At 39.9% G+C, this 14,962-nt stretch overlaps 1 protein-coding gene across 1 annotated transcript; it reads left to right on the top strand.

Annotated features, from left to right (window-relative positions):
* Nucleotides 1-8,518: 8,518 nt before the first annotated feature.
* Nucleotides 8,519-10,495, top strand: LOC139112692 (SCAN domain-containing protein 3-like). Its single transcript, XM_070673764.1, has 2 exons — nt 8,519-9,511; nt 9,752-10,495. Exons 1-2 carry the CDS (start codon nt 8,519-8,521, stop codon nt 10,493-10,495), a joined length of 1,737 nt encoding a protein of 578 aa, XP_070529865.1.
* The last annotated feature ends 4,467 nt before the right edge of the window (nt 10,496-14,962 follow it).

Below are 14,962 nucleotides of genomic sequence, written 5' to 3' on the forward strand. Positions count from 1 at the left end.
ATTTACCGTCTTTGCAACCTGATTATTATATCGGGTACAAGAATATATTTTAACTATCATTAAAAATCTTACAGCTTGTTTGTGATAATTGTAACATTCATTATTTTTATCAAACCATCCAGCATGTATTTTATTCGTTGCCTGCATTGCTTCATTTGTAAGTATTTCAAGAAGCTGTGTCGATGTTCAATGCTGATGCCATGTTTGATTGAAACTCATTAATTGTATTTTAATAATATCTGTAAAGAGGCGTGTTGGTCGAATTCATTTTGTGACTGTTGGAGCATCCTCATCTGCATTGGGATATTTACGATAATCTATACAGGGTGTTTCGTTACAACTTATTAACCCGGTATGAATAGATAGATCTTTTAAATAGAAGTATGAAAGTCCCATACCATTTTTAATTTTGGGCGTTTATTTACGAGATATGAACAATTATATTCAACCGAGAGCGAGACGATGCGACGATGCGCGACCGAAACGATGCGACAACGCGCGAGCGACACGACGCGACAACGCGCAAGCAACACGATGCGACGCATGAGGAGAAGCATACGATTACGCGCAAGCGACACGATGCGACAACGCGCGAGCGACACGATGTGACGACGTGCGAGCGACACGATGCGACAACGCGCGAGCGACACGACGCGACAACGCGCAAGCAACACGATGCGACGCATGAGAAGAAGCGAACGATTACGCGCAAGCGACACGATGCGACAACGCGCGAGCGAGACGACGCGACAACGCGCAAGCAACACGATGCGACGCGTGAGGAGAAGCGAACGAAGACCCGCAGACAAGGCAAAGTTCTGAATTTATAATTAATTTTTAATTTAATGTGCAAACGCTATCGTTTCCTCACTACCTATTGAGGCAGATAGCTCAGCGTCTTTTTTTTGGTGGTATCCCCGATAGGCCTAATCCACCGGCACAGTTCAATGCAACAATTGTTCAAAGTGCTTCCCTTGTTTTTGCAAACAAAGTTCCGCTCTCCGAACAATTTGTTGCGTTGCCCTATGTGCCATGTCGGGCGTAATCGTACCAAAGGCCGCTACAATTGCATCGCGAACCTCTTCAACGGTACGATCACGCATATTTTCTATGTGGGCTTTAACGTGGCCCCAAACGAAATAATCCAGCACGTTCATGTCCGGGGAACGTGCTGGCCACGAGATAGGACCCCCCCCGCCCCATCCACCTATTAGGAAAATTTAAATCTAACACCTGTCACGTGCGACGATTAAAGTGTGGCGGCGCCCCGTTCTGTTGATAGATCAATTGACGCCGAATTTCCAAAGGAACGTCTTCTAGAAGAACCGGTAATTCATTCTCAAGAAATTGACTATAAAGTTCTCCATTTAGTCGCGGTGGAAGAAAGTATGGACCGATCTAATTATTATAAATCAAAATATTACGAATCTCATATCAATTTTAATTAAATGAATTTTTTTGTTATGATAATACTTACAACTCTGTTGTCTATTACTCCCGCCCACATATTTAGTTGCCACCTAAATTGAAATCCGCCCTGGCGCACTGCACGTGGATTATGACGCTGCCATTAAATAAAATTTTTAGAGTTCAAAATTCCATTAGGGGTGAATAAGGCTTTATCCGTCTGTTGTAACCCGAACTCCGTTACAACAAAATTATATGGAGTGTCTCGTTCGAAGATGATAGTCTCCCGCCCTATTCTGCCCCAAAATTATCTACTCCCACTATCATCTTCAAGATAAGTCGTGATAATTCATTAAAAAAAAAAAAATTAATCACACTAAACAATATGGACAAGAGAGGGCGCATGTCGAGGCAAGATGGCGGAAAGCGCCAAAAATACTTTGAAATTAAGCGTTAAACGTTGTGGATTTAAGCATGACAAGCATACTACAATATACTATCATCTTCAAACGAGACACTCCATATAATTTTGATCAAACTTCGCGTCCGCCTTCGGCGGACGCTCGTTTGATCTATCAATAAACTCACTAGATATATCACAGTAAAGAGGAATACGGTTAGATCCCCAAGTTAGTTTTTTTAAAGGTAACGTTGACTTGGAAGACTTAAGTAATTCGAGCAGCTCGACATCACTGTTTTGTTCGCGCGATAGTTCCTCAACATCAATTTGATCGGGAAAGCATATCGGTTCGATGCGAGAAAGTGAATCAGCGACCACGTTAGAGTTACCGGAAATATGTTTTATTTTACACGTAAATTGCGCAATGTATGATAATTGACGCGCTTGGCGTGGAGATGCCTTATCAGAAAGCTGATTAAACGCATAAGTCAGAGGCTTGTGATCAGTAACGACGGTGAAATCACGGCCTTCTAAGTAATGTTTAAAATAACGGATAGATTCGTAAATTGCAGTGAGCTCGCGGTCGTAAGCGCTATACTTTAATTGAACCGGAGTAAATTTACGGGAGAAGAAAGCTAATGGTTGCCAAGAATCATTAGTTCCTTGCTCTATAACCGCTCCGATGGCTATGTCAGAAGCATCGGTAACTAATCTGAGATCGGCTGAGTCCGACGGATACGCTAGTAACGCAACATTTGTTAATTCGGTTTTGCATTTATCGAATGCAGATTTTGCTTCGGCAGTCCAAAGGATTTCGCGTTTATCGCGCTTTCGCGAGTCTGTAATGTACGCATTTAACGGAAGTAATAATTGGGTTGCCTTAGGGATGAAGCGACGATAAAAATTAATAACGCCCAAGAATCGACGAAGCTCCTCAACTGTGCGAGGTTTAGGATAGTCGCGAATAGCTCGTACTTTTTCAGTAGTAGGCTTAAGACCTTGAGCAGTCACAGAGTGACCAAGAAATGTTAATTCCGGAACGCCGAAAACGCATTTGTCTAAGTTAATGCGGAAGTGATATGTATTGAGGCGATCGAATACAGTTTTTAAATGTTTCTCATGCTTCTCTTCAGAAGCGGACGCTATGAGAATATCATCAAAAAATAAAAAAACGAATTCTAAATTACCTAGCGCGCGGTGCATGTAACGTTGAAAGGTTTGACCGGCGTTACGTAGACCAAAGGTCATTGCGCTGAATTTAAATAAACCAAAAGGGGTAATGACCGCGGTTTTGGGAATATCCTCAGGGGCTACCGGAATTTGATAAAATGCTCGATGCAAATCTAAAGACGAGAAAATGGTTTTACCGTGTAAGACCGATGTAAAATCATGAATGTGAGGTACCGGATATCTATCAGGAGTAGTAATCGCGTTAAGACGACGATAATCTCCGCAGACACGCCATTCGCCATTAGACTTTTTTACCATATGAATGGGACTTGCCCACGGGCTGCAGGACGGCCTGCATAAACCCTCTTCACAAAAACGCTTAAATTGAGCTTTGGCAGCCTTGAGTTTATCGGAGGGTAAGCGTCGAGGACGCTCGGCGACGGGCGGACCATTAGTGATAATGTGATGGTGAACGCCGCGAGATTCTAACGGTGCGAACTGTTCGGCACCGACAACTTTGGGATAGTTAGCAATGAGCCGGGAATACTTATGCGTAGAGCTAACCAATTGAGTAACAATTGTATTAACGGATTTGATAACGCCGGAAGAATAAAATCCGGTGAGTTGATCGACCAGTCTTCGCTTCTTTAAGTCTAAAAGAAAATTGTAGTGCGAAATGAGATCAGCCCCGATAATTGCGTAAGGCACGGCGGCAATACAAAAATTCCACGATATAGGGCGAGGAATACCGAGGTCTAACGTAAGATTTGTAGAACCGTAGGTATTGATAGTTGAATCGTTTGCCGCGTATAGTTTATTACCTGTCGGAGTGAGTTTGCTGTTACGCGGAATGGGAAAGAGAGAAATGTCCGCTCTTGAATCAACTAAGAAGATTATACCGGTTTTAAAATCACGAATGTGAAGGCGTTTCGAAGTTTTATGACCCTCTACCATCGTCTCGTTTGGCGAAGGCCATTTTAGTTTGACTGATTAACATCGCTATTCTTCCATGAACACGGTTTTCTACAATGCTTGGCCTTGTCACCATATTTACGGTGTATATGGCAAACTCCGTTCGAGGAATGACTACGGAAACGAGGTTGCGAACGATAATTGTTGGATCGTCCGCGAGAACGCGAGCGCGATTGATTGCGAATTGAAAGTCTTTGAATTTGCTTACGCATCTCCTCAATCTTGCGCTCTAAGGCATTTGTATTTGAGGAAGAAGCTATGGAACTATAGTTCGCGGAATCAGTGGAAGAAATCGTGGAATACTGCGGCGAGTGACCGTACGCGTCCATGACGGTGTCAGCGAGCTGAGCTAAATCCTGAAGGAATTCTGTTTTAGAAGCTACCAATACAGAGCGACATGGTTCCGGAAGGAATTCTAAAAATATGGAACGCAAAACGGAATTGCTACATGAGGATCCGCTCAAGTTACGCATGCGCGCAAATCTGGGAAGGCTTCCCTCGAGGGTAATCTGTCTTTGCAATGTTGTAACCCAAACCCCGTTACAACACGATACATGACGCAGGGCATTTCGGAATAAGTCTCTCGTAATTAAATAACCTCGGAGGATGCAAGATCAGCAAACCTCCTTAAGAAATTAAATAATAAAAGAAACACGTGCGAGAACTTATTGCCGAAATCGCTGAGGTTGCATTCGCCGAACTACCGAAGTTCGGCATTGCAACCCGAGGAGGCCAAGGCCCTGCGTCACTATTAAATAACCGCGGCCCGTCACGGACGGGCAGTCGCATTATAGTCCGTACCGTAAACTGAGAGCGGTGATAACGAAAGTTCGGTCGCGTGCCAAGTAAGAAGAAACCTCGCGGAGACGAGAACGCGTGACAACGCGAGGACGTGTGCCGAACCGACAAAGGGAGAACAAAGGGAGATAGAAAAGAAACAGTGTAACCAAATAAAAAGTCTAATCTTTTATTATAATATATCAATTATTCGCCCTCTCTCTCGCGGATCCCGAAGGACGGACCCCGTGCACCGGCCCCGGTGCAACAGCAATAACTGTCGCAATTTAGCTTCAGAGGAAGCAGCGAATGTTGAGACAATGCGTTCTTTAATTAAATCGTACTGCCGATTAGGATTCGGATTCGCAATTAAATCGCGGACAAATGACACAGCCTCCGGGTCCAGATTCGCAATTACAGTGTCTGCCATGGTAATTTGACTTTTTATTCCGGCATTTCGAAGAGAGGCTTCGACTTGTATAAACCACACGGCAGGATCAGATTTAAAAAAGATAGGAATTTTTGGTACGCGGTAAGCTGCATCTACGCGTGGAAATGGTTGCGAATCTGTTGAACCGAATGCTTCGTTATCACCGCTAACGGAATTTGTGATTTGAGCACGCAGCGAATTAAGTTCGGCTTGTAGACGCGCGTTAGACTGCCGAAGTTCAATCATATCGGACGCTTCCTGGTTATTCGGCATGATGGAACGCGGGAATGGTCGCTAGGCAACGCAAACAGGAGATAGAATGCGGCGGCGCAATAACTGCTAGGCGGGACAAAAAGTGCGCGAAAGAACAAATGACGATCGCATGGTAACTGAGCGCGAGAACGACAGCTTAAAACATAAAGCAATCACGACACGAAACGGATATGAACAGGCACCGCATAACAACAAGGCTCGGTAAAATTACAGAAGCAGTTATACACAACTACATGAGCGTTAGGCCAAACGACATGAGCATACGACATGAGTAAATAAGAACATGAATATCTATCCGCTATCTTACTATTACCGCAAACGCTCGCAATGTCGAAGGTCGTTGGGATGGTACCGCTGAGGCGTCGGTCCTCGATAAAAATGCCGCTCTGTTGAAATTTGTTGTTGCTGCTGCAGGAAATGGGCGTCTCGACGAAGGCGCCGGTGCCGTTGGCTTCGCGCAATTTCTCCACATTAACAGGAAAACGCGCCGGTGACGTTGGCTTCACGCAATTACTCGGCAATTCCAGAAAAGGCTGGCGTCCTGGATGCAGGGTGCAGGATCGTACAGGAAAAAGCTCGGCAACACGGGCAGCGAGAATGAGTGCTCGCTTGCTCACTCTTGTGCACGCACGATAAGCTGCGCGCGCGCGCCACAAAATTTGAAGTCGGCCAGGTCGTTGCTAACCCGGAAAGAGTCTTGGTTGTTTAACCCGAGGATGGCTGGATGCTCGTGGCCTCCTTGGAGATGGGCTTGCTTGTTCGGCGGAATGACTTGATGGACGGCAGTATCGTCTATGAGCTCGTATATCGTGAGCTACGTCATGTTCAAACACGAGGAATGCGACAATCACGTCGGGGTCACCACTGTAGGTAGATGGGTAACTCTACCTTACCAGAATTAATATTTAGTCACACTCAGACGATTACCAATGAAATATATATTTAATATAAAGATACAACGGTATCACTTAGCCGTCTCGCCGTACGACCGACTTCTTTAAGTATCGAGCAAAGAGTAAGAAGTTGAGAGTCGCATCTAGTAACTCAGACGCACGAGGGGAACTTGTTACACTGTGATTCGCTGTCCCCACTCGGTGGTTAAACATGGCGGCGAGTCAGGGAAGGCCAGAAGTGCCTACACAAGCATCAATTACATTATTTATACGCTCTGCAAAATTAGCTGTTTCTCTCCATGTATTAAAATTTAATTCTTTTGCGTCACCAGCTGTTTTTATTGCAGTTGCAAATTTATTACTAAATAATTGAAATACTCTCTTTACGTTCATTGCTTCAAAGCAATTGGGATAAATATGTGCTTGTGTAATATGAGATAATAAATTTGAGCCTCCTGTTGTTGCATTGTCAATTTTCCAAGTTTCTATAAAATCAGAATATGACGCTATTATTTTTTCGTTGTAATATATATTGTTATGCGTCCTAAGAAAACTCGCTAATCTTTTAACTAAATGCGGAAAATCGTATAAACCATAATATTTTTTATTATTATGTATAAAATAGGGCTTTTGAACATCAATGTGTTACGTCCCGGTGGTCGCGGGCGTTTATAACGGTTTCGGACCACGGGCCTAGGCAATAATGAGATCGCGATATTTTGACCGAGTAAAAACAAGATTTATTTTGCGGGAATTCTTTGATAATCTATAACGATTATGGTAGGTTCGTTATCCAAGTACGGCTGCTCGACTGGATTTTGCTCGAGGTAATTCAAAAATAACAGAATAGTCTCTTGACACTTTGAGCACTGCCGTATATTGCGAGAATCAACAATTAGAACGCCACAATTACTACACTCGCGTTCGCCGCAATTTAATCCAATAAGTAATTGATGCGAGTGTACGCGGACGAAGTCAGTAATAGGGTGTCCGGTTCTACGCATACATCGTTCACAAAAGGGGAGACGCGTAATCTTCTGCTCGAAGTAACGATATCTGGTCTCACATCGAGCGTGAGTAACCAATTAAGAATTAGTCTAGTTAAATCTCCGGAATAAACGCGAGCAGGTATCCGTATACGAGGTTGTCGCGGACACATTTATTAAAATGAATTAAATGGTGGTCAGACTCTCTATAAATATCTCGACAGGATTATTCTGTAGAAAGACTTGATCACCGCTTAGATCTAAGTACCGAGAGAAATCACGATGGACTAACCGGCAATGATCACAATTCGAATAAGATTCGGGGATCTCTTGTAGCGAGGGCTTGGGCCTCGCCACTAAAGGGCGACCACCAGCCCCTAGACGGCCGACGCCGTCACCGTCGAAGCCCTAGGCGACCACCGGCCCAGGCAGCACCGGACACGCCACGGAGGTTCGTCGGGCGACCACCGGCCCGACGATGGCGTGCGCCGCCGAGGTAAGAGTGGGAGCTCCCCCACTCTCATCTCAGCAGCTATATAAGCCGAGCTCGCGGCAGAGCCAGTACCTTGTCTGATCCGAATCCTGGTCACGAACACACATCCCTCAGCTCCTAAAGGCCTCGGGCGCTCCCGAAGCCCTCTCTAGTACTCTCCGACTAGGGCGCTCCCGAGTCGTCCCCGGGTGCTCCCGGTGAGAGTCTTCCGCTGCTTTGGGCGCTCCCAAGGCAGAGTAACTTCAGGTTCCTGGAGACCTTGGGCGCTCCCGAGGTTCCACCACCGAGGCGACCGGATACCGCCAACGCCCTCGGCTAGTCCGGGCCACCGAGATACCCTGGACGGGCGCTCCCGTCCAGGTTGTAGGATCTGTCGTACGGCACACCGCCGCGGTCGGGCGCTCCCGACTGCCGCTCTCCGGGTTATCCCGGACAACCTTTGATTCTCTTGGACGGGCGCTCCCGTCCAAGCTTAGAACCTGCCGCACGACTCTCAGTCATCGGCATCGCCGCCGTCGGGCGCTCCCGACGGCCGCCACCTCCAGGGCACCAGTGATGGGAATCGGGACGGAATTTTCGCGCATGCGCGGTAGAAATAACTAAATTGCCAGTGATGTAGTCACTAAATCGCACCGTTAAATCGATGAAATAATTCCGTCCGATACAACGTACAGCTCATAGAGGTAAGCGTATTTATCAATTATATATTTGGGTATAATGGATTGTAGCAATAAAGGAGCAATTAAAAAACGTAGAGTTAGAGAATTCCAAGCTTCTTGGCTAGATGACAGTAGTTTTAAAGGATGGTTAGCTCCTCATCCTTCAAAAAATAGAGCGCTTTGCATGATATGTAATAAAAGTATAAATTGCCGAAAGTCGGATTTAATTAATCATTCACATACGGTCAAACATATTGAAAATTCAGGGAAATGTAAAGCCATTAGCAACGATAATACTTTATCACATAGAGATAAAGTTAAACGCGCGGAAATTAAATTAGCTGCTTTTTTCGCGGATCATAATATTGCATTTTCCACCGTAGATCATTTGGTTCCGTTATTAAAAGATATAAGTATTGACTCTAAAATTGTGCAAGACCTTTCACTATCTCGAAAAAAATGTTCCAAAATTGTTAAAAATATTATTGCCAAACGCGAAACTGAAAAACTTATTTTAAATTTAAAAACACGTAAATTTTCCGTTTTAATTGACGAGAGTACTGATATCTCGGAAACTAAAATAATGTGCGTTCTTGTTCGATATTTATCTCCTATAAATAAAAAGATCAGTACTCAATTATTAGATTTAATATCGTTAGACGCGAAAGATTGTTCGTCGAGTAAAATTTTTGAAGCATTTAAAAATTTATTTCAAACAAAACAAATTCCTCTTACTAATATTATTGGATTAGCGTGTGATAATGCATCCGTCATGATAGGATGTAATAACTCATTTATGACACATTTAAAATCGGAAATTCCGGAATTAATAACTTTAAATTGTATTTGCCATTCATCGGCACTTGTGGCTAGTAGAGCTTGCGAAAAATTACCGGATATATGCGAAAATTTAATTAAAGGAGTAGCTTCTTATATTTCGGGCAGTGCAAAGAGATGTGCAATTTTAGCAGAGTTTCAGGATTTTTTTCATGTAGATCGACATAAAGTATTAAAACTTGCTAATACTAAATGGCTTAGTTTTCAAAAATGCGTTTGTCGACTTCTCGAAAATTGGGACGTTTTAAAAAGTTATTTTCTTTTAGCGGTCGTTGAAGATAAATTAAAATCCGCGGAAACTATATTACATTATTTTCAAGATAATTTAATTAAAGCATATTTATTATTTTTGAAATATTCATTAAATTTTTTTAATACTTTTAACGCTTTATTTCAGTCCCGTAATATTTTAATTCATTTATTATATAAAAATAGTCGGCAATTAATATTACAGTTTGGTCAAAATTTTGTAAAATTAAATGTTTTAAATGATATTTTTAACTTAAATTTAAAAGATAAAAATAATATTCAACCCGTGAACGAAATATATGTGGGACCGGAATGTGAAAGCTTTTTAGAAAATTTTACTGTAGAATGCGTGCATGAAATAAAATTAAAATGCTTAGACTTTTATGTTACTGCAGTTCAGGAAATGTTGAATCGTTTGCCATGTAAAGATCCTTTTTTTGAACAGTTATCGTTTTTAGATCCGAAAATAGCATTGTTTAATGACGGTAGAATTAAAATTAAAGATTTAACGTTAATTGCCAAACGATTAAATTATAATAATATTACGCGGTTAGCATATGAATGGCGAATTCTGCCAACAATTTTTGACGATGAAAAAAAAGTAGAATTAGCTTCTTTAAAAATAGATGAGATGTGGAAAAACGTATTAGAGTCCAAACATTTCGATAATTCAAAAATATTTCCAAATTTAGAAAATTTAATTGAAATAGTATTTTCTCTTCCACACTCGAATGCTGAGGCCGAAAGAATTTTTTCAATAGTTACAGATGTAAAATGTAAAAAACGTAATCGTTTAACAAATAATACTCTTTCCGCGATTTGTATAGTTCGGTCCAGTTTTCAAGATCAAAATATTAATTGTTATAATTTTGAGGTAGACGATAAACATTTAGAACTGCATAACACGGCAAGTTTGTATTTAGATCAAACCTCATCTGATGAGGATTAATTTTTTAAGTTTTTTAAATATTATTTTGTATAATATTAGTTTGTGCATTGTAGGTCATCTAGCCATTTCTTTTTTTTTTTTTTTTGCAAATATTTTTTAGTATTAATTTTTCAGTATTAATAAAAGCTTTAATTTTTTTATTATTAATAATGGTAAATTTATGTGCAATATTTTTTTATTTTTTTATTTATAATTAATAAATATTTATTATTTATTTTTATTTTTTATTTAAGTATTTAATTTTTTATTTAAATATTTATTATTTAGTAAAATTTTATTTTTTTTTAAATGTGCATTATTAATATTAACCTTAAATGTTTCAGAATTAATTTAATTTAATATATGTTATTATATAATTATATATTTTATTAATTATTATAAATCAATTTTATTTTTGTTTATAACTTTGTTAAATTTAAAATGTTTTTAATTTAATTTTGTAAAGAATACTGATAAGGTTTTTTAGCAGTTTCCCTTATCAATGTAACAACGAATGTTGGTATTCTATAATATTTCTGCTAATAAAAACAAAAGTTTAATTTTTTATATTTACAGTGTGTTTTGTTATAAAATTTTTATTACGTTCCCTTTTCCTTTAATTATATTACTTTTATAGTTGAGAGCATGTGTTCATTTATTTCTTTTTATATTTTTTAATATATAATTTATTAGGGGCGACCATTAATACATTCTTTCCCTAGTAGTGGCTACTATACTGAGAGCCATTTTCAACGCGCATGCCCGAAAATTCCGTCCCGATTCCCATCACTGCAGGACACTTCGTGCCCCCACACGATCCTCCGGACGGGCGCTCCCGTCCGGCAACGAATCCGCCGCGCGACAGCCAGTCACCGGCACTGCCGCGGTCGGGCGCTTCCGACCGCTGCCCCTCGGGCCAGCCCGAACAACCTCGGTCTCACCGACGGGCGCTCCCGTCGGTCTAGACCACGACTAGCAGTCCGAACTATCGTCGTTCTAGCGGACCTTGGCTCCAGCGAGCCTCAATCCGGCGAACCACGCGACACTGTAGTCGCTACCGTTACATGGCGTGTTTTACAAAAGTGCCACAGTTGCAACTTAACTTTAGAAATCCCAAAATTTTATTTAAACTGCGATCTTTGCCGTCTAGTCCATCGCGACTTTTCTCGTTATCTAGATCTTAGTGGTGACGGAGTGTTTTTACAAAATAATCCTGTCGAGGTATTTATAGAAAGTTTGACAACTATTTAATTCACTTTGATAAATGTGTCCGCGACAATTTCGTGTAGAAATACCAACTCGTGAGATTCCAGAGGATTTAACTAATATAATTCGTGATTGGTTTGCTCAAGCACGATGCGAAATTAGATATCATTATTTTGAGCAGAAAAATACACGTTTTGTTTTTTGTGAACCATGCATGCGTGAATCCGAACATCCTACTACTGAATTCTTTCACGTACAATCACATCAGATACTTATTGGGTCAAATTACGGTGAATATAATTGTAGCAATTGCGATGATTTAATTGTTGAATCTCGCGAAATTCGGCAGTGTTCATTGTGCAAAGAAGCTATTCTGATATTTCTATCTTATCTTGAGCAAAATTTAGACGAACAGCCTTATTTAGAGAACGAACCAACAATAATTATTATTGACCATCAAAGAAGTTCCGTGAAATAAATCCAATTTTTACTCGGTCAAACTATCGCGATCTCATAATTGCCTAGGCCCGTGGTCCGAATCCGTCTTAGACGCCCGCGACTACCGGGACGTAACAAAGGGTAGATTTTGGAATTTTGGGTTAAGTGCTAGCGATGCGGTAGATAAAGGGTCGAGCACGCGACCCTCACAGCAGGGTAGGGTAAAAGGTAAAGTGGAGTATTTGTTAGGTTTAAGTGGATACAAATAAATTTTAGATAGCGTAAACGCGTGCAACAGATTTAGGAGCGAAAGTTATTCGTACTTACTCATTCCAGAAGTCTAAGCTGCGCTGCTTGCCATTGTCTTCGCTACGTCTCGATAAACTCGGCGTCGCAATGCACGTTCTTTTCTTGGGGTTGATTTTCGTAGACCCTCCTGCGTGGATCGTTCTTCGGAATGTCTACTAGGCTTGGCTTCCTCACGATGAAGGTGATCGGCGTCAAGTGGTATTGCGGGCGTACGTCGTTCGAATGTCGTTTTAAAGCGTGATAATACGCGGTTATCTTTCGAATCTGATATTTCCGGCCGCCTCGACGTGATTTGGAATTCGTCATAAAGGAGTTTCACAAAAATATTATAATATATAAAGTTAATAAAAAATCCTAAAATAAAAGCGTGCAGTGCCTCTGCACCACTCCTAACACTAGAATGCCTGTTAGATTGATTCTTAAAAACGTGCAGTGCGGCTGTACCGAAATTAATTGTCAATCACACAGGTTTTTGAGATATTGTAAATAAATTGAAATTGTGAAACAATTGAAATTGGAATGAGGTAGAAGATTTAGGATGTCACTGAATTTAACACGAGAATTAAATTTTAACAATTAAAATATTTTCTTAAATTTACGTTACACTACAAGGTTACAAATATAAAGTATTAGATATAGAAGTTAAACTTATAGACTTATGTCGTTAGACCCGCACGCGGGATGGACTCTCTTGGAAGAGAGGTGCTTAGAGTTTGGAGTTAGGAATTGAACTGACGCTTCGGTGAGACTGAGCTCCGGGCTTCACTGGCGCTGCCTCCCACGTAGCGTTTGGGTAGGTAGTAGGGATAGCGGCGTTCGGTGCTGCCGGCCGCCTAAAAGTGGAAGCCTTTGTTGGCTGGAATAAAGCTAAACTACTGATTTCTAGCGTCGACGAGAATAATGCTAAGCTACTGGATATAACGTCGGCGCAACTAATGCTATATTACGCACGAATAAAATGATATAAATTTATATATGTCTTACTTTCTACGCATTACATATATAAATATTAGATTATACTTAAATGTACTCGCAAAAATATTCTTATGAAATACATATTATTTGGCGGGACGTAACACCATGCGTAAACGCGCTAGAAATGGGTTCAAGTCGGTTACAAGGTGAAACTAACGCGTTATCTTGGTTCTTTTTAGGGAAAGAAATTTAATTCTTATTCCCTGAGACAGAACCAGAGGTGATTTTTTGCAGTAAAGGACACTTGGGTTATATTGAAATAATTAATTCTGGGCTCCCAATAACGAAAGTGGTTAAATTTAATGTTGATTAGGTACAATTTTTGGATATATAAACAGATTGAATGAATTTTGAGAAATAATAACAAAAAAAGAAAGAGGAATTGGCCTTAACAAAAGGTATATTCTAAACATATTAAAAATAAAAAAACAAGATAATTATTTAAAGCGAAAAGAAAGAAAATTAACTGTTTACAAGTATATGCGAATGTGTATGTACATGTTTGTAGGAAGTGTAAACTGCCGTAATGCTACTCTAAATCGATCTCGATTATCTCCGAGATCCGGGCTGTCGACCTCGGAAATACTCGCTCGATAAGCCTGATCGGAGCTAAGAAGGGGTGTTCCATACCGGAATAGTAAATGAAGATATTTTGATCAGGAGTCGCTCCTCTGGCCTCTCTCCTAATCTCTTCAGGATCATAATAATCAGGGCCTATGGTATAGGCCCTTTCCGGGACAAGATCCGTCCACAGAGTGCAGGCAGTGATGCGATATGGGACGGAATTTTCGCGCATGCGCGGTGAACGCGACCTCAACAAAGTAACAATTACAAGTTAAAAGTTGTGTCAATAGTCGCCCCCCCCACCAATAAAATATGTAGAAATAAATTACCTGAAACGTAAAAGTATATATAATTATAATTTAATCACAATATAATTAACACATGCGCACAAGAAAAGTAATAAAAAAATTTACACAAAACACTATTAAAATAAAAATAAAAATTTTATTTGGCAGAATCAATAAGAATACCAACATTTGTTGCTAGGGTAAGGAAAACTGCCTAAAACCTTACCAGTACTCTTTACAAAATAAAAATTTTAACACAATAAATTTATAAAATAAATAAAACATTATTTCCAATAATTAATATAATATAAATAACATAATAAAATAAAATTAAATTTTCTGTAAAATAAACATTTAATTAATAACAAAATTATTAATATAAAAAAAACAAAATAAATATAAAAATTGCACATTATATTGCACTACTGTTACGAAAATAATTTAAATAAATAATAATAAATAAAAAATGCTTCGATGAAATGGTTAGATAAAAGAAGCAAAGCAAAAGCTATCACGCAAAATAAAAAAAATTAAAAGCTTTATTTAGCATATAAATTTGCTGCATTATGCAGTTCAAGATGTCTACTATCTACTTCAAAATTTACACAATTAATATTTTTGTCACGTGCTGACAAATTTAATATTTTAAATAATAAACTGTGGGAATAAACTTTGGAATTCAATGAAATTTAAAACCAATTCTATTTAA

The sequence above is a fragment of the Cardiocondyla obscurior genome, unplaced genomic scaffold, assembly GCF_019399895.1.
Source record: "Cardiocondyla obscurior isolate alpha-2009 unplaced genomic scaffold, Cobs3.1 scaffold41_0_353218, whole genome shotgun sequence".
In the NCBI taxonomy this organism is placed as follows: domain Eukaryota; kingdom Metazoa; phylum Arthropoda; class Insecta; order Hymenoptera; family Formicidae; genus Cardiocondyla; species Cardiocondyla obscurior.

Excerpts from the sequence above, each read along its gene's own strand:
- LOC139112692 (XM_070673764.1), top strand. The coding sequence starts at position 8,519 with ATGGATTGTAGCAATAAAGGAGCAATTAAAAAACGTAGAGTTAGAGAA. Across the intron at positions 9,512-9,751 it reads GGCTTAGTTTTCAAAAATGC|TTTGGTCAAAATTTTGTAAA; the intron begins GTTTGTCGACTT and ends TTAATATTACAG.